General features: G+C 39.2%; 1 protein-coding gene across 1 annotated transcript in view; it reads right to left on the bottom strand.

The window, feature by feature from the left end:
- Positions 1-2,989: 2,989 nt before the first annotated feature.
- The window catches only part of TENM1 (teneurin transmembrane protein 1), a 706,272-nt gene continuing 688,478 nt past the window's right edge, over positions 2,990-20,783 (bottom strand). The window contains exons 31-35 of the mRNA XM_072956695.1: positions 18,896-19,192; positions 12,624-13,011; positions 10,580-11,800; positions 9,852-9,994; positions 2,990-8,456 (exon numbers count right to left, since the gene is read on the bottom strand). Of these exons, the coding sequence (XP_072812796.1) occupies positions 7,698-8,456; positions 9,852-9,994; positions 10,580-11,800; positions 12,624-13,011; positions 18,896-19,192 (2,808 nt within the window). The 3' untranslated portion in view covers positions 2,990-7,697. The remainder of the gene's footprint in view (positions 8,457-9,851; positions 9,995-10,579; positions 11,801-12,623; positions 13,012-18,895; positions 19,193-20,783) is intronic.

Raw genomic sequence — 20,783 nt, forward strand, 5'->3', positions numbered from 1 at the left:
ATTACTTTAACTTGTAAAAGAATTCAGACAGCCGACTTTCAAGATAAAATGAACATGTTCATATACTTTTTAATTATTTGTAGCTTGGGTTTAAATTTTAATAGGTGTAACTAATTTTTACTCTAATTTGTTCATTCTGGAATAATCCTAAATATATGAATTGTTTGCATGTTCCTTTACAAAAGCCTTTTTTGAAAAAGCTTTTTTGAATCATTAATGGTTTTTCATATTTTAATAAAGCATTTGAAAGCTTTATTTTCCTAATTTGTCTTAAAATATTCCTTTTAAAAATATTCAAATATAGGTACTATTAGTTTACTAAATAAAGCGTTGATGAAGGTCATCTTACTTATCTTATTGGACCAATTACCCGAAAAAGGCAAGTGCTTTTCTGATTTTGCTACTGTCACATTTTCCACTTGATGTGCCTACCCACTGTCTTCTGCTGGCTTTTTATTCATCCAGTTTTTTTTCACTTTTTCTTTCCCAGCATAAGCATCCTTGCTATTTCCCAGTACATAATAACTTGCACCTTTACAGAGGTCATATCCTTGCCGTATGTAAAATATTGCTGTCTAACATACACCTGTAAGATGCTGAGTAAAGGTAGAAACATGCACATATATTTTCAAGTGTACACCTTTCTTAAGGAAAAAAAGTGTGTCAGCAAGCCCACAAGGAACATGACAGTTTATCAAATACTTGCTCCTTTCCTCTGAAATTTGTTCTTAAGAGATAAGGTCAGTAGGGAGGCAAGCTTAGGTAATTGTGCCTTTGGCTGTTACAAGCAGGGAACCTCTGTGGTAGTACATAGGTGGAATACGTCTACAGAGGATGCCTCTGATTAAGTCTTCAGGTATAAACTGAGGGCTGGATTTAAGATATTATTTGTGGTAGAATGGATAGAGAACTTAAAATGTGAGAAACAGCTTTAAAACCTGTGAAGAATGTTTAGATATCAGCTTATGTTTTATTTGATTCACTTTATTGGGTTCAGAATCCAGAGTCTATTAATAATAAAACCCAGATTTGCCCTTGAGCATTTCAAGGTTACAAGATGCCTAGTGTTCCTGTTAGCAGGCTATAAATTCAGCTTTGTCGCCTATGTTTGCCCTTGCAGTAAATGGGATACCATAATTTTGCAGTTTGCAGCTAGGGATGAAGTTAAATTGCCCAGTTTGGACACTGATAATTTGAGACAGTAGGCCAAACTTGTAGTAAAAGACTGAATTTTCATCATTAGGTCATTTGCTTTTTAAATGAATATTTTTATGTGGAAAGAATATAACAAACCTGATGGACTTTTCGGGTTTGTCACTGATTAGCCCTGTGACCTTAGATAAGTCAGTCTGTTTCGATTATTGCATTTACCAAGCAGGAACAATTACATCTTGCTCACCTCACAGGATTATTGAGGTACTAGAATTATATAAATTTAAGGTGGTAATATTACTAAACGTTTAAATAACATTGATGTTCAAAGATCTCTAAAAGTGAGGATGACTAGGGAAGGAACATGGCAAAATCTCTTATGTCCTCTTTCTTTTTGTATTGAGGGCGGGGTGCGATGCATAGTTTGAAAAAACAATCTCCAGGTGATACTAATATTCCCCCATTCCCCGCCCCTCTGCCTTGTTGCTTTTTGCTGATTGATTGTGTTGAAACAGTTGGGATTATCTTCTGCTCTGTGAATCTTTTCACTGTGTCTGTATATATTATGGTGAGCAGAAAGGCAGCAGGGCATTTTACAGGGGTGTAAATTCCAGGAGTCCAAGCAACTTTCAGTAACAGGCTGTTTGGATCATAGGTACCCCATTACGATCAAGATGAATTTTGGAAGATCCGTTGGCCAGCTCTCCCAGTGTCACTCGTAAACATCTTGTGAAAAATAAGTGCCAAATGGTGATTGTAACTGCCCAGGAATTGGGGCCTTGGAAGACTTGTTGTTTTTGAATCTTTCCTGATTGTCGCCACCACCCCACCCCACCCACCCAATTCATTTTTGGCCAAAGCATTTGGGTGCCTTGCTCTCCCCCACTCCTGTTTTGCAATTCTTTGTTTTCTTCCTATTGCCGAGAAAGGCATCTACAGGAGAGAGAAACCTTTTAAAAAGTCATAGCCTAGAGGCATTTTAAACTTGAAACAGCTACTCCTCTTTATAAAAAATTTTTTTTCAATTAAATGGTCATTTGTGTCAGGGATCCTATATGTATGAAAAATAGAAGTGAAGAGACATCTGCTTAGGATTAGTGACTTTTGGATTTCTGCACCTACATTTTCAAGATGACAGGGTCTTTTGTTCCCTGTTAAGGAGCCACTTTTTAAATCTCAGGTGACCAGACTGACTTGAGAATACAGTTTTGATGCAGGAAAAATAGATATGGGGTGTGAGGAGGGCTGTGTCCCAGGCTTTGTTTGAGCTTCGAGTAGGAAATAATTCAAGAGCGAGACACAGTTGAGTAAAAGTAGATTTATTTAGGGATACATCAAAAGGCAAAAAAAGGCCACAAGGTGTTGGAGTTGGGTGCTCAGATTAGAGTAAAAGTAGGTATGCACTCCATAGACAGTGTGGGCCATCTCCGAAGAAGGAGAGAGAGGGGGTGACCAGGAGTCCCAACGTTGCCAGTTTTTACCGGCTCAGTGGCTTCATATGCTAATAAGTGGAAGGACCATTCTAAGTAGCCTGGGGAAGGGGCTGGGATTCCCAGGAAGTTGGCCATTTCCCACTCTTTGACCTTTTGTGGCTAGCCTTGGGACAGTCTTGGCACCTGTGGGCATGTTATTCACCACGCTAATATATATTAGCATGGGTGTATAATGAAGCTGAAGGTCTACTAGAAGTCAAATCTCCCACCATCTTGAGCTTCAAGGCCTACTGAGGGTTGAATCTTTCGCCATTCTGGTGGTAATTATTGTGTTGTTCCTTGAATGGCTGTGCCCTGCCCCCTTCCTGTCTCAATTTGGCGCATGAATAAAATGGGACACAGTGTTCATTTGCGGTTTTATTTTTTAAAAATGAAATATTCAAAGTACTTTTTTCTTTCAAATATCGACACATAATGTTTAACTTGAAATATTTACAGCATGTTGTTGTGATGCTCTTGTAGAAAAATGCATGCTTCTGGCCTGAAAGCCAGAGCAAAATGCAAAAGACCATTTAACTGCAGCCAGAGAACATGAACCTGTACAGTATCCAGTCACTTTTCAGCACAGGAGTGAGAGCAGGAATACAAAACTGGAACCTATTGTTTCCTAGCAACATGGCTCAGGCCATTATAACACAATTTCCAGTATGATTAGAACCTCTAACTGTTGTTACATAGAAACTGAAAATCTTGGCATACACTGTAAACATCTTTACTTCTCATGAGAAAGTAAGCAGCTAAAAAAGAATATTTTTTTGACGTAAAGGCTATACTTCTCTTTTTCACCTTCTCTCTTACTGATGCTTTTGCCAGAAGAATAGTAAAGATTTAGACATTGTCATGATTCATACAAGTAAAATATTTTTCAAGGACACAATCTGATATACTAACATTTACTTAAGAGGTTAAAGTCCACCACTAAATCTAAGGAAAGATTTTTAACTGCCAAACACATTTCCTTTGACAAATAATGTAAGATGACAACTGCCAAGACAAAATCCACAGCAAGTTTAACTCTAACTATTTTCAGTTACTGCTTAGGAAGTAATTTCTTCTTACACACAGTAGTATATTTGGTCCTTAATAGCTTTCACATGAAGGACGCACTGAAACAGTCACTATTTTGCGGTTGAATTCTTTTTTGTTGTTTGTTGTTTTCTGGTTTTTTTATTTGTTTTGTTTTTTTGTGTTTTTTTTGTTTTTTTGTTTTTTTTGTTTTTTTTTGTTTTTGTTTTTGTTTTTTTTGCAGAATAAAGAACCTTACAGAAGGCTGTGGAAGAGCAGTCTGGGATCTGAACTACCAGTCAGGTCAGCTATGTGTATGCAACTTCCGCCAAGAAAGTAAGAATGTTGCATCCAATCTGGAGCCTTCTGTTTTTCCACAAGTTATAATACACTCCAGTCTCTCCAAAAGTGTCTTTCCATACTTGATTACTGCACTTTTGCTTCCGTTAGCACTGAACTCCATTACAGTCGCCCTTACAGGAACATATCTTTATAAATGTAAAAACTTTGTCCTGACTCTCTTAGGTGACATGATAGCGGGGCCTGGTATGGTTAAAAGAATATTTTTTAAAAAAGGAAAAAAAGAAAAAAGAAAAACGAGTAGAAACAACATGATAGAATGCTTGAAACTATGTCAACAGTGATGAAAAAGAAAAATCTTATGAAAATTAGAATTTAATTGTGTAACTCTCTAAGTAGTTAGCATGTGAATTCCAAATTATACATCATCAACTTTTCATACATTTGGCTATGTTGTATATATTATATTATATTACATATATAGTCTGTATAGTATAGATCTTCTAGATAAATTGACAGTAAAGGACACGCTTATTTCATACAATATTTTGTTGGGTTAAAAATAAAACATATGCTTATTTATATGGTGAAGGTTTTATTAAAAATTATTATGAATTGGGCTCTAGTTCCCTTTCCTTCAGGAGTCTTGCTTCTAATCAATAATGATTAGAATGACAACTAAAAATAAATATATTGAAATGTTCAACTGTGAACTTCTCAGCTCATTTGGATTTCTAGACTGTAGTGCAAGAGTCAAAACAAAACAAAGCAAAGCAGCACAAATAAAATGGGCCTAACTAGGAAAAAGAAACAACCACGGAGTATTCCCTGCCTCCGGCCCAGGATATTCTTCACAGGAGAGCTCAGCTGTGTGCTCTCACTCGAACTAACTTGAGTGGCATGTGGCTGTGTAGTGTCAGCCACCTGTCTTCTGGGTATGAGAAATTCACAGATTTCTCTTTAAAATGCTTTTACTTTCATCAGGAAATGCAAATGAATTGTTCTTTCATTCATTTAAACTTGAGAACTACAAGTCAATGAAGGCATTCTTTGTATTCAGAAGAGGAGGAAGTGATGTGCTTGATATCTCCATGTTCTTATTAAGAAATGCTAAAATATTTCCCTTAGATTTACTACTCATTAGTGCTAACCTTTTGGGTTTTTTTCTCTTTCTTTCCAAAAAACTTTGGAAGTGGTAAAGAGAATAGTAATAGTTCAAGGCAGTATTAAAACCACAGCTGCAAGTGATAAAAAGTGCATTTCCTGAATATAATACAAATATAACTTTAAGAAACTAAAGGCACAAACTAAATAAATATGTATTACAAACTAGAAATGCACAGTTCAAGGTAAGTACTATTAAGTCAAAGCTTCAAATATTTGTTTCTAATGGATATTTAAAGCAGTTTGAAAATGATACATCATCAGTGAAGTGCAAAAAAGTATAATTGCTTAAAATATAAGCAAAATAGACTCTAATATTGACATCTTGGATTAGTGATAAAATACATCATCACATTTATGAATGCACTCTCTATATACAGTTGATAAATTGTTTTTCCATTGATTTAAAAGAACATTAGAGGTTCTAGGAACTTAAGGTCCATTTTTAGGCTGGTGTGGAGGTATTCAAATTTTCAACAAGTTTGTTCATAATTTCAGAATCCTATCCTGCATAAATATTGTACCATTAACACAGGCCTGATTCAGGAAAAAAAAACCCAATAGTATGATTGTAGTCTGGATTAGTAATATTTTGAGCTGATGAGCTTCCAATTAAGAAGAGAGATGAGCTCATCATGAATTCTCTCTCTCTCTCTCTCTCTCTCTCTCTCTCGGAATACACACATACGATGTGATAACCCCAATCTGAAGGTTTTGAAAATGAAATGTTTGGATACACCTTTTCCTACTGTCTGTGGGTCCTTGCTTTTCTCTCACTCTACTTTATGTAGTTAGGGCCAGACTCTTTAACAAACCTTTACTTAACATGAGCCTGGATTTTGACTTTGCATATTTTCAAAAAAACTGTCATCACAAAGCAAGGCAATGACCCCACACTGCATCCAGGTAGTGGCTGGAGAGAATCCAAACTGTGACAGTCCATCATAAATTCTCCTTCAGACATAGCAAACGTCCAGACTCGGTGATGAAAGAGCTGAAGCTGGCTCAGGGGAATTTTCTATAGGCCACATTGAGCTGTCATGTATTTTCATTTGTGGTAACTTACAATTACGCAACAGTTTACAAACTGTCTCTTTGTCACTGGGCACAAATCTCCCAGCTCACCAAGGGGCTTCTCTTACTACAGGAGTCATAAAGATTGAGAAACTGCAGCTGATATTAACACTAATCCTGATCTTTTTCTAAATTTTAACTGATCGTGGAACAAAATCACACTTCCTGGAAAATAGTTATTTTCCTAAGCAGAAGAGATGATTAAATAAAAAATAAATGGGCAAAGACAGAATGAAAATAACTAACCATATAAATTATGTTTGTAAAAAATAGTCTGCCTCTCTATAATTAGTTGAAATGCTTTAGGTTGGAAAGGGCTCACTTAATTAAATTTTCTGACTATGGCTGGGAGATGTCAATACAGAATTGTACATTTGAAAGATAAACCTAAGTGGGGTGAAACAACGTGGCAGCAACTACCGTGATGTTTAGTTTGGTCTTCCCTTTGGTACTTTCCTTTCACCTTAGTACTAGGTCTATCTGTTTTTTTAAGGTTTCGGCTCTTGTGAGTTTCTGCAGTAGTAGTGAGTGTACTCTAGCGGTATCCCAGGCGTGCATGCCTGTGAAAGCCTTTTTTTTTTTTTTGTACCAGAATCACACTTTGTAGTAAATTACCTTTCATGTGCACAAAACCATTGGATTTAGTGTATAAATACTGAATCACGAATGTGAAACTATGACCAAAAGACACCCTATATATAAATGAGAAATTCCTACCCAGGTTAATAAAAGCTATGTTTACATGACACCAATACAGCTGGACAATTGAGTACAAAATGTAGTCAAAACAGGTTGAGGCGGAGAAGTTACACTGGCCAGCTGCCTTGGTATCATGTACGCACAAGCAGATAGTGGCAATTGGGTCTGGTGCCCACACCCACGGGGAAGTGTGGTACACAGAACGCAGCCACCACACGCCAAAACACAGCACAACAACATGGCATTTACTTCAACAAGCAAGGAGGAGTAATCAGGGAGGAAGGGCAAATGGGTCCTGACTCTAGGAGATGGTGGCTGAGGACACTTTACAGTTCTTTTGAAGCTTCCTATAACAGATCTGGTGAAAGAGCTGGCAGTCTTTCGAAATGCAAGGTTCAGATACTATCGCACCACTTTCCCACTAGCCTGCAAGTTCTGCCAACAGCGAAATAGGAAACCTCGGGTCACAATAGAGATAGAGAACCTTGGGTTCTTTCTTTATATTTGAACATATGCATGGCTCGACAAATTTAAAGTGGTGCTTGCCGAATTTTTTTTTTTAGTTGTTTGAGCTCTACTTGTGTTATTTTGAATACTGCCACACAAGAACTAAATATCTCTGTCATTTCTCAAAGAGTTTAAACAAACAATATTAAAATACCATCTTCCGTCACATTGAAAGGCAGTTGGATATGTTTTTCCTCCATATTTACATATACAGAGTTCTGATCTAGAAAACCGTTACAATAAACCATTTTACGTTTTAAAAACAGGCAGTCTTTGGTGACGCAAAGGCAGGGATTTTTTTTGTTACCTCCTGCCTATTTCGCTCTGTCTCATAAAGTGAATATTGTTGGCACTGTCAGAAAGTTCTAAATACTGCTCAACAGACAACACAAAATACCCATCATAGCCTTGAACTCTCCCAGTGCTCAAAAGCTGCTGCTTTTCCCCCTCTGTCCACGCCCGAATACCCTCTTCCCCTTCCTGCAGCCTCCTCTGCTCCTTAGTCCAGGCCTGGGCCACAGCGCGCTGTCTGGCGATCTCCAACACGTGATTCTTTTCCTCTTCGACAGTGGTCCCATACCGGATGTTGAAGCACAGAGCCCCGTGCTGGAGCTGGATATCTGCAAACCGTCTAGTCCTCCCATTCACCACAGAAGTCATCTGGGACACCGTGACGTTGACCCCATTCTCTAGAATCCGCCTCCCCCCGGTGTTACCGATGAGCACCAGGTCTTCTTCCAGGGACCCAAGCTTAATGAAGTAGTGAGTGTCCCTCCCCTCTATGGTAAAATGTAGGTTTTCCAGGTAATGAGCATTATTGAGAATGGCAGCCAGCCGCCTGCTATCTTCATTGGCTACTCCTATAATATCGGCTGTTACTATGCCATCCTTGATGGCGAATTTTATACCTTTTCCAAAAACAGAAGGAATAGCAGCAAACCTTGGTTGCTTCCCTCCTTCAAGGCACCGTCCATCATTGTATCGGGGAGTCATAGGAAGTTGGTCCAAGGAAATGAAATTCCTGAGCTGTTTCTGGAGCTCACACTGAATACCCAGGATGGTCTAGGAAAGAGGAAAGACACGGAGCAAGAGCAGCACAGGATTAGACACTTGACAGATGCTCGGTGATTGTGGAAAACAAGGGCTGGCAACATTGCTTCCTTCTCTCTTGAATTTGCTAGCTTGTGATTTAAAAACAAGCCAAATTTGGAATCTTTTCATCAGAGATTTGGAAAGGAAAAGGCTAAGAAGTGACTTGATCACCTGGCATATATTCCTTGACATCCTGGTGAGTTAAGCGTAAGGAAATATGTTCAAACTTGATACCATAGAATCTCAGAGCTAGAAGGCCCTTAAGTGGGTCTAGCTCTCCAGAGACATTTCATTTTTACCAATTCAAGTAACACTGACTAGCTGTTTATTACTGGATGCAGAGTAATACATTAGCCACAGTGACATATAAAGAGATGGTATAAGGTGTCATTCTTGCTCTCAAGTGGCTTATGACCTTATAAATAACAAGGACAAATCAGCAAGTTCACTGATCATTTTCATGTGGATTTAAAAACAAAAAACCTTTTTATGCTGGCAAATTTCAAGCATACTAAGAAATTAAAAGAAGGGAATAATGAACCTCCAAGTATCCATTACAAAGCTTCAGCAATTTTCAACATTTTGCTTTTCTCAGTACTTGTTAGTACAAAAAGCACTTACACATTGTACGTATTGGCAAAAAGTGATAAGCTTATAGTATCTATTTAGAATTTCCTTTCCCTTAGAATTTTTTACACTCAGATTTCAAGCCCTCCCACCCAAATTTCAGTTTTATTTTGTTAAAGCCATTGATTTTTTTGCAAGCACAGATATTCCTATTTCTTTCAACTGAGAGAAAAAGTTCCTGCTTGTTTTCATTTGTACCTCAATAATTGATGCAATTATCTGCTGAATCTTGAATGTTTTGGTATTCCTATTTTTCCAGAGACTTTATCTCTGTAGGATTTATTATTTTTGCTTCACGGCTCTTAAATACTTTTTTTTTATCAGAAGAATTTAATTCTATTATTCCCATGCTCTTAATGCACTATGCCCTGAATTATTTTGTAGCTGGAAATCTGATGCTTTCTGTGTCTCTTAGTGAGCAATCTTCTCTACGTAGAATCTGGAATTGCCCTTGGTAGCCCATTTCTGAATTTTGAAAGTTTGGTTCCTCTTTCCTCTTGTTTGTCTGCCGCAGCAGTCATCAAGTCACACATTAGTTTTTTCTTTTCCGAAAGCTCCGATTCCCTGATCCTGTCCTCATGGAAGCCTTTTCCCACTGCCTCAATTAATCATGGACATTTAAGTGAATATACAAGAATACTCAAACATAAGTAAGCAAATATACGTTAACACCATTTCATGGTGTTGGATGCTCTTTTGTGTTTTCAGCTAAATGGAGATGGTAAAACTTTTACTAACCTTTCCGGGATCCCACTCTTGAGTTTTTGTCTGAAGCTGTAGAAGCTCATAAGTTAATTCCAAATTTTCTAATTCTGGTTTGGGAAATCCAGGTAGCACATTGTGTAACTGGAAACCAAACAGCTCCAACCAACTTCCAATGTCTGTGAGACACAAAATTTAAAAGAAAAACAAAATTGTAAAGCCCATACTTTACAGCCTTTGTGGAAAGCTTAAAAGATATCTCTTATGCCTTTAATATGTTTAAGCAATGTTAAGTTAGTGATAAACTTCCTGTACATCACCCACTCTAAAATATGGGGTCCGTTCTCCAGGGAAACCTTTTGATTTACGGATAATCAGAGAGATTGGCTCAGTTTACTGTGCTGATATTCTTAACATGGTAATGGTAGTAAGGCCACGCAGACTGTGATTTTAGATTTATTTGATGCAACAGAATCCTGAATTTCTCTTTTATGCGATTATTTGTAGAAGCTTTTCAGAGTGAAAACTATGAACAGGAAGCTTAAAAGGACAGAGAAAAGTGGAATGGGGTGCAAAAGCATCGTGTTTTATGCCAACCTGCACAGTTTTGCTCACTGTAGAAGACTAAGGAAGAGAGGGACTGTACAATAACTTGTGGGCTAGCTGGCAGGAAGAGGAAGCATATTTACAAAGGCACTGAGACTAGGTGATAAACACCACCCAGCTTTCTCTTTACTTTATACAGTGTTATGCCGTTTAAATACCTGTGGTATACTTTGCAACATCTTGAATTTTGCCAACAGGATAGTTATTTTCAAAGGAGTAGAGGTTGAATGGTTTAGGAAGGAGGTTCAACTCTTTCCATACGTGATAATTAGGCGTTGTCCATCTACCAGCAACAACATCATAATCCCTTTGCCCCAGGTGCACTAATTTAGTAAGGAAATCATAGAGTCCGCCATGAAAACCAATGATGACCTGAAAGTCAGGGTAAGTGTCATGATAGATATCTCCATAAGGCGTGTACAAGATCTCTTTTATCACCTGACCTCGACTGCTAAACACGGCTAGTGGGGTGCCCGTATTATCACAGGCTACATAATATTCTTCACCACTGCTTAGCTCCATGGCAATAAGGTGACCTTGGAGATCATAATAGAGGGATGTAATCTCTGAGCTCGTGTGGTTGTACAAATGAGTAACTCTTATGGGGTTGGCAAGGTCTGCATAAAAGAACTGGAGGTGCTGTCCTAGGCTGGATTTACTGGCGACGCGTCGCCCAAGCCCGTCATAGTAATACTGCACAGTCCAGCCAGAAGCCTTATTGTAGGCTTTCTGCAGCAGACCGTTTGAATTATATTCAAATATGTCATTTCCCCTCTGCCTCAGAAAGCCATCTTCATCCATTTTATACTGAATTTCTCCTAGTCTGGTGATGCGATCTCGGAGGTCATATCGGAGAGGAGTAAGACGAGCACTATTTCCGTGGCTTAAGAGGTTGATGTTTCCATTCAGATCATAACTGTAACGCCACTGGGTTTTGTCATTTACAGAAACAGTTTGAAGTTGCCCATCAGCATCATATTCATAGAAGTATCTTGTTATATTGGCATCTACTCCTACTCTTATATCACAGATGACCATTCGGCCCATATTATCGTATTGAATAGTCATCCAGTAGGCAATTGCCTTTAGGATTTCATACTGGACTTCAATGACTTGTCCATTGGCGCTGAAGATCTTGGTGTGCTTCATCACGGTAGTAGTTATGACTTGATTTAAATCATAATTAATTACACTGAATTTTCCAAACTGCTCTGTTCTACCAGAGACATCAACATATCGGTACAGATCTATGGGCAAAGGGGTTTCATTTATCACAGCTTGCATGCTGGTGACACGGAAGTTGTTGTAACTGTAGTCAAAGCGGGCATTCACAAGGCCTTCTTCACTGAATCTGAAAATCTGGCGTCCAATAAGGGGTCCTGCAGGGATAAAAATAAAAATAAAAATAAATGAGAAGAAAGCTAGATGCTTAATATTGAGCAATCAGATAGTTCTAGTGTTCCTTTCTTTACTATCGATGTTTTTACATTGAAAATAAAATATTAGAGATTGACCTCCAATATCTAATGCCTGGCCAGCTCATCTCATAGAGAGAGATTCTCATTGTTGTGGTCACCAAATATGAAAAAAAATTATAGTTATAGAATAACTTAATTATAGGAACTACGCAAGTAATAACCCATTCAGTACTTGAGATAGTGAAACTGATATGGTAAACAGGCTTTCTTTTTATAATTACTGACAAAAATACTTTCAGTTCATTTAACTTGTGCTATAAAGTCCCAGGGTGAGGTTTTGACAAAGTCTAACGTATAAGTAAGTGAATTGGGGCATTTACAAACCCAAAGGATGAAATATAATCAGAAGATCTGACTTTTGAAGACATTTTGCCTTCAACTGAGACTTATAGAGGTTACATAGGGCTTGAGGCTCATATCTTGCAGCTGCATCTTTGGGAAGATTTGGTGGTGAGTAGGGATGGGTATACAGTTAGACTAGATCCTTAGATCTCAACTTTCTTGAGAGCCGAGAGAAAGAAAATACTCTGTATGTTTTTAAGGAATCAGCTTTCCTGCAGCCTCTAATGTATTTTTAATATTCAATGGAAGAGAATTTGCTAACTCAGGTGAAAGTTGGTTGGACTGAATGTCTATAGGTGAATGCTTCTGTTTCTGACTGAGGTCAGCAAAAATTCCCTAAGACTGATGTGGTTGTGTACATCAGCACTCTTTCACAACCAACCTGTCTGCCTGTATCTGATTGTGCAAATGAAGCCATCGTGCATCAGGTGGATTGTCTTAATCACTCCAGAAGACTCTTCATATGTTAATGTGACCTGCGTGGTATCATAGAGAATCTCTGACAGCCTTGCTTGCTTGGTGTACTTGTATAAAACTCTGCGCCCTGTCCCCAGATGCAGGGTCTGTAGCAGTCGGCCATCTCGACTATAGTCTTGGATAAGAGAAGTGCTGCTGTCGGGTGGGGTGTAGATGTTCCGGTAGTAGCCCACTGAAAGCATGGTCTGTAAGCTGTGGCGCACCATGCTAGGCATGGTGACTGAGAGCAGACAGTCCGATTGGTCATACTCAAAGATATAACGCCGCTGGCTATGTAAGAGAAGCATCACAGACTGAAACGAGACAAAGGCATGACAGCATAATAATTCCACTAAAGTTGAAGAGATTAAAGCAAATTCACATTCATTCATTCATCCACACGAATTTATCGAGCACTTAATGTCTGCCAGGCACCGTGGTGGACCCTAGTGGGCAAGAGTGTGTCTATCCTCATGGAACTTAGAGTCTAATGGAAGAGGAAGATGAATAACCAAACAATTACAATACAGTGTGAAATGTGTTAGGACAGGGGAAGGACAGAATGCCCGTGAGAGGTGGATGAAGAGCAGCTAACCCAGACTTAAGAGGTCAAGGAAGGTGTCCTGGAGACTCTGACATCCAAGTTGAGACCTGCATGGGGACTAGAGGTGGGCCAGGTGAAGGCAGGGAGGCAGTGAGGCCGACTGGGGAGAGAGTACTCCTGACACAGGGCACAGCATTGTGAGGGTCTGGACCAGAAAAAGAACATGGCTTTTCCAGAGAACGGGAGGAATTTTGTGTGGCCAGAGCATGGGTGTGTTGTTGGGAGTGGTGACTGGTAAGAGATGAGGCCAGGCAGGTAGGCTGGATCTTGAGCATTCTGGGCTTTCTAAGCCATGCTAAGGAGTTTGGACTTAAAGCTGTTGGCAACAAGGGATTGAACCACTGAAAGCAAGTTGAAGGATAAGGGGCTTGCGCCACTGGAAAAAACAATCCAGTCGGTATTCTAGAAAAGTTACTTTAACGTGGGGATGGACTGGAGAGAGGTCATTGGAGGGTAAGGCATGCCACATATGAAGTATTAATCACCAAAAAGTACTGATTGACTTCATATGGTAGAGGTCTTTCTCAAAAGTTGTATATAAAATATTATTATTATAGCAGTCCCCCCTTATCTACAGTTTTGCTTTCTACCATTTGTTACCCACAGTCAACTGCTGTCTGAAAATATTACATGGAAAATTCCAGAAATAAACAATTCAGAAGTTTAAAATTGCATGCCGTTCTGAGTAGTGTGATGAAACCTCACACTGTCCTGCCCAAGATGTGAATCATCCTTTGTCCAGCGTCTCCACGTTGTACACGCTACCCGCCCCCTAGTGCAGGATTTGGTATTATCCGCAGTTTCAGGCATCCACTGAGGATCTTGGAATGTATCCCTTGTGGGTAAGAGGGGACTACTGTATTGCTTTGCAATTCATGTTTTAAACTATATTAGGGAAACAGGCCATTGAAAGTGAAAATTCTCTGGTTATGCAAGCCCTCTCCCCCAAACTGATCTGTATTTCAGAAACAGTTACTTGTTGAGATATGATGCCTCGCATGTAATAGGTGTTTCATTGATACTGGTTTATCTTCTTTTAATTTTCAATAGAGACATAAAAGGAACACTGTTTTAGGGAGGACTCAAACCCTATTTCTAACTGAAAACCATTTAAATCTCATCTTTTAATAAAAATAAAAATTGCTCATCCCTGAAAATTCTGATATAACTCCCTAGGGAGCTTTGCCCCACCTTTCTTGAGAATTGCCTTATCAAGCAAAAAGATTTAGTTGAGCTTTATTTTCTGAACTTTCTGTTATGAAAACAATAGGTATCTTTTCTAAATATAAATTACATAAATATTTATGAATATGAATTACATATATAATGTACATTTAAATTTCCTAAATATGAAATTATATTCTCATACTGAATATGCTTCTTGAAACTGCGTGTCCTCCCTGACTTTCTGAGAACTGATTTTGAGTCGCATGTCAGTACTGTGAAGTCAAAGTCAGCACTTTTTTGCTCGTTCGCTTATACTTTTTCTTTTCCACCAAGTACTCTGCCTGGGGATACAGAGCCATGTGTGGAAACTCTGTCACCTCATCACCTGTGGACCTTGGCAGCTCTGGAAACCCTGCTGAACAGAAGGCAGGAGACTCGGAACTCCTGCATGGGCATGAGGACACGAAGGGCCAGGCACCTCCTTGACCAAGGCAGAACTCAACAGAACCTGGGGGGAGACTGGTGGGAAATGCCTTTGCATCACCTCCATGCTGAAAGCCAGATTTCTCAGCTCCTTTCCACTCTCTTCTGTCAATTTGCCATGAACAAATGACATCTGTCACCTGTGATGCGGGCCAGGGACAATCACCATATGGCTCCCACACATTATCTAGTACCAGCCTGCCTGGGCCAGGCCTTTTCAAGTTGCCGTACCAGCCTTGCCAAACATTTACAGCACATCTCCATTGTGTCCTCTCCCCGTGCTGCAGTAAAGCACTGCCTGACCCTGTTCCTAGGTGGTGCTGACGCTGCGTTGTCTCGAAAGCTCCCTGGTTTGTTTTATAGCTTCCTGCCAATGGCAAGAATGCGGATGATGTGATTAGAAATCTCGTGAGTGTAACTGTTGTGCTGCCAGAATAGCATTTAGCTCTCACTTGGCTGCTTCTTCACTTTGGGTGGGCATTATTATCAGTTTGTTCAAAAACCATGCTTATGAGTCCATCCAATGCCCACTGTGTTGCTACAGGATAAAAGACCTTTCTTATTAGTCCAAACAATAGAGTGGGGGCACTGTATCTTTTAAAAATGGATTGTGAGATCCTAAAAGATTGTGAGAGCATTGTAAAGAAAAAAAAAAGAACAATCAACGTTGTGTATATTCATTTGAAAGGGAATAGAAATGAGAGACGGCAGGAATTTGAAAAATTAAAGCATTCGGATGACCACCAGATGGCAGTGTGGGGCCACCTGGAAGCACAAGCCAAAGGCTGCATTCTGTCCCTCTAGGCAGCCTTTGAAAATTTCAGCCCCAAAGAGGCAATTTTATGTAAATGTATCAGACCAGAGTTTCTTATTAAATGATTATAAAGTATATTTAAATGCATTTAAAAAATGAAATTCTCAAGAATGATTTTTAGAAACGGAAAGATTTACATTTACTCTAATATCAAATTTTAGCCCCACAAGTCTTCAAAATCTAATTAACTCAGGGAAGGCTCATAAATCAAAATAAAGAATTAATGACCACATACAGAAGATTTAAGAAACAATAATTGATTTTTTTAGTAGAGAAGAGATCATTTGAGCAACCACAGCTATTACCCAAATAATTATTTTTCTCCTAATGGCTACAAACCATTGTGCATGAAAATGATACATGTGACTTTTACTTACTCTAGAGGAAGTCAAACAATTTTTACAAAATTTCTGCACATTACTGTGAAATAGCTGCTGTTTGCTTTTTAATATATCATGGTATAGGGATGGCAAGCAAATTGACAGAGGTAATACAAGAAGCATTTTATATATATTTCTATATATAAAATATATATATTTTAAAGTTTGAGATTTCTTACTTCAAAATACACTACAAAAGCCAGTCTCTTTGTCCTTGTTCTGCCCTAGACATAGTGAAAGAATGTTGCAGCAAAGGCCACGTTAAAAAGAGAACTTGAAAAGAGTCACAGAACCACATCACCTCACTGGAAAAGTTACATATAAATTGGATTTTTGTAAATTCAATATTCTTTCTCTTTTTTCCCTAGGATCACAATTTCAAAGATGTTTTAATTTCCTTCCTTTTTTCCTTCCTTCCCTTCTTTCCTGTTTAATTTTACCTTCAAGTAGCAGTAAGAGCTAGCATTTAAGTTCTCCGACTTGAAAATAAATGCTATAATGCATGATTTAAATGGAAAGGAACTAACTTATATTGAATGACTAGATATGCTGGATGTTTTATATTATTTCATTTAATTGCTGCTTCTATTTAGTGAATTACTTATTATCACTGGTAATAATAATATTAATAAAATCAATCTCATGATAAATGATTTTTGGAAAGTAAAGAACCATTTCATAATAATGTGTTTTGTAGGTTCTGAGTTTTGCCTAATAAGATTGCTTAAGTCAGGGGCTACCTGGTAATTAGAGAACAAATTAAATGTGAAATCAAGACAGGGACAAAAGTCAACTAAAAAGATCAAGTGATTTCGCTTGTCTCACTGGTCAGTAAACTAGTCTTTGGAAGTCACTGGGGCTTTTCTCAATACATTATTCTGTGTCAATAAGATCTTATTTCTGCCTACTTCAGACACTGACTCAGAAAGTTGTCTTTGTTTTGTTTTTCAAAGAATTGCTGTCAACTAAGTTTCTGTAGCAAAAAGAACTTAAGTGAAGTTTGCGTCACATAATTCTTTGCTGAAGTAAGTGTGATGAAATGATCAGCTAATCCAGAAAAGGGGAACAATTAAATTGCTTCATTGGTGTCAGAGAAAAGGCGAAATAACGGTATGCAGGGCTGAAATTTAAGTTTCAACAGGCTCTTTTGTCATTGTATAGACAGCCTAAAGGGAAAGTTCTAGGAGACCCTGATGCAACTGTCTATAGACAGTTAGCTCAGTGGCCAGACTGTGGTGCTAGTGAGGCTGGGGTTATGCGTTCGAAGCCATGCATATCCCTGAGGAGTGCTGGTTGCTTCACTAGTCACACATAGACCTGCGGAAGGATCAGCGCAAAGTCATCCTCATTCCTGGAAAAACTAATCAGCCTAGCTTCTGCTAGTAATCAGTGGTATCTCTTTTTTTTCATATGAAGGTCATCATTTTGTGCCTTGCCTCTGTAAACATACCACCAAATATTTGGATCAGTTAATTTTGCAACAAGTTTAGCACTTTGTGAACATTAGTCATATGATTTTGCCCATCATTCTTGTTATTGAAATTCAAAAGAGAAAAGAGCCACTCTATAAGATTCAGATGTTCTCAGTGGAGAGTACAGATGATAGATTTCATTGATGTCTTCAGCAGAAAAGGACACGGGGTAGGTACAGCAGAGGATTCCCTCCTCTCCTTGGTTCTCAAGAGGAGTTCTGCTTTATCTGCTAGGCATCTCCAACTTGGCAAATTCCCCAGAGACTGACACTGGGAACTAGTACAATAGTTTTGTAATGACGTACAATCACTGGCACACTTTTTTTTTTTTTAAACTTTCAGAGGTATATCACAAAGGCTTAGCATCATTTGGTGCAAATAGTGAAATTTCACCGTGTAAGCCATGAGCTCCTACGAGTTTTCTAAGAACTTCTAGGGGTTACCTTGCACTGATTACCTCTGACTCCTCAAGGGAAAGCATTTTTCAATTTTCCCAAAAATTAACTCAAAACTGATGAATTGAGTTGAATAGATAGATTTTGGGGAAAAAAAGACAATATCTTAGGATATCAGAAATGGAGATGGCAGAGAGATCAATGTCTCTTATTGTCTTCTGCAACTGATCTGGCCAGAAACCATTTTGCTGTGTGGGGCTGATGTTTGACAGATGGATCCGGTGGTGGGATTAAAATCCTTGCCCACTCGTAGCAGATGGAGGCCGCGCGCTCCCCTTAAGAATGCTACTGGAAGTTCATTGCATACAAAGGACTCCTAGCAATGAGGCCCCCACTGCCCACATTTCCTCAGACCCATTACTCAGGAAAATTAGTCCTCAAATGTATCTTACTAAACCTTCACTGACTATCCTAACAAAATTAGAATTCCCTATCCTCTGTGTAAGAGGCTCTTTTCCAGAGCAGAGATACATTAACACGCAATTTTATAATTTTCTACCTATTTTTACTTTCGTGTGAGCTTTCATAATAATAAAGATACATTTTCAGGAGCATGAACAAATATGCTTAAATGAGGAGAAAGGCATTATCCTGGCTTCAGTTGGAAAGAGTACCTGGCAGAATGTGGGGCTGGGGAAAGTTTTCGGCTGAAAAACAGCTTATCCTTACAGGTAGAATTTCTGGTTGTTGTTAATTCTATAGCGTAGAACAGCCAGAACACGGACTTCTCTCCTGCAGGTCCTCACCATGGCCGGTAATTCGTGCCGCTGTCAATATACTCATTCAGAAACTCAGAACGAGTTTATTTTCCTTACGTACTTACCTTTTCTAAGTAGGTATAACTCCAAATTTTCCCATCAGCCCAAGTTCTTGAAATTATTTTCCCACTCTGGTCATATTCCATTTTTTCATTCCACGTCCCTCTTTGAATAAACGTCACCAATCCTGAAGGTGAATATGTGATGTTTACTTCATTATATCTGCTTACGGGGGACCACAGAACAGGTCGTCCAGTCTGGTCATAAAGGATTCGAAGGGTGAATTTCCGATGGTCATCATAGATCTTCCCTGTGCGAGTTATATGATCAAAATCGATGGAGAGCAGGTTTCTGTTATGGGCCTACAACAAAGAGATACGAACAACGTTTTAAGCACTGCCTTAGTTTCTCCCATCAAATACATTCACCAAAGCAAAGCTTTTTCTGATTCTCCAGCAATGGGGTCCTCTTGCCTTTGAATCCACATGGCTTCATGTTCCTCAGATGACACTTATCTGTATTCTCCTGCCAGACTGGACAAACTTGGACAACCTTGTCTTAATCCCTATATGCACCAGATCCTCCACACGTGGTTGTTGATGGTTTTTTTCCCAATTCAAGCCTCAAGTGTGCTAATACGATTTTCAATACTTACATAATCTTATTTTATGTGAGTCATATGCCTGCTAAGGCATGGGACTTCCCTCTCCTTTTTACCAGTGAAGTGGCGAGAACACAGATTGGTGAATTATTTACATAATCAGAAATCAGAAAGAAGGAATAGAGTGAGCCCCCTCTAATTGCTAGAGAGATTCCCTTTGGCTTCCTTGTTCTTCTGGGCATGGAGTCATATCACTTCACATCTATCACAGGGGACCACAGAGGAACTCAGGTGCTCTCCTGGAGATGGAAGCCCACTCAGCAATATTTTCGTGGAGGCCAGCAGGCAAGCATGGCAGGTGTTGGTAGGTCCCCCAGTATTTGCAAGGGTGGCCCTACCAAATGCTAAACGAGGTTAGAGCATGGAACTCAGTCTGGATCCGGAGTTGAGAAACAGTTCATAGTTCAGCTTGGTTCCGGTCTTAGGCTTCCTTGACTGCATCCCCTCTGTGCTCCTCGCAGCTGCCAAGTTGTCCAAAAGAAAGCCCGACTCTGAGGAAATTCAGCCGGGTCTACTCAAGATAACCAAACAACTAAATGACTTAGTTAGAAAGCCATTAAGTTGGCTAAAAGACCACTTTTACTGGGTTTTCGAAGCAACTGGACAACTGTCGGGATCTGCTCCACTCTTCAGCTAGCAGTGCCGACGTTTGGCAGACCCACCAGTAACTGCTGGCTCCGTGGAAGATGGAGCTTCGAAGGAGGTGGGTGGAAAGCCAGGGGAAAAGCTTTTAAAATTTATTTTATTTATTTTAGTTCAGTTTGGTTTAGTTTTCACTTTAGTGAGTTGTTTGCTTTGTTTTATTATAACTTGTTCTGTTGAAATAGTCTGACTCCCAAGAAGTTGCAAAAATGGTACAGAGCCCTATGCCTTTCACCCAACTTTCAAGGAGAAGACTTTTTAATTTGGGTGGAGGGGGTTCAAGCATATCTGGCAGGAACCAAGGCAAGAATGTGTAGGGGAGGAAAAATCCTTTACCCTCTACCCCTCCAGGTTCTTGGCTGAGGCTCCCGCTCCTCACCCTGTAATAAAAGATTAACAGGAGAAAAACAAACAGAAGTTTAATAGCAGATATACCTTTTGTACACATGGGCGAGACCAGGAAAACTGAGTAACTCTCCAAAGTGGCTGAAGCCACCACCCTAAATACCATTTCTAGCTAAAGACAGAAGATGTTGGGGGCGGGGGAGCCATTATGGGAGGTGACCAGGGAAAAGCACAGTAAACAAGAGTAAGGTTGCTATGCAGATTTAAGTCATTGCTTCCTCCATCAGCCTAAAATAATCCTTATG

Source organism: Vicugna pacos, chromosome X, assembly GCF_048564905.1.
Source record: "Vicugna pacos chromosome X, VicPac4, whole genome shotgun sequence".
Taxonomy (NCBI): domain Eukaryota; kingdom Metazoa; phylum Chordata; class Mammalia; order Artiodactyla; family Camelidae; genus Vicugna; species Vicugna pacos.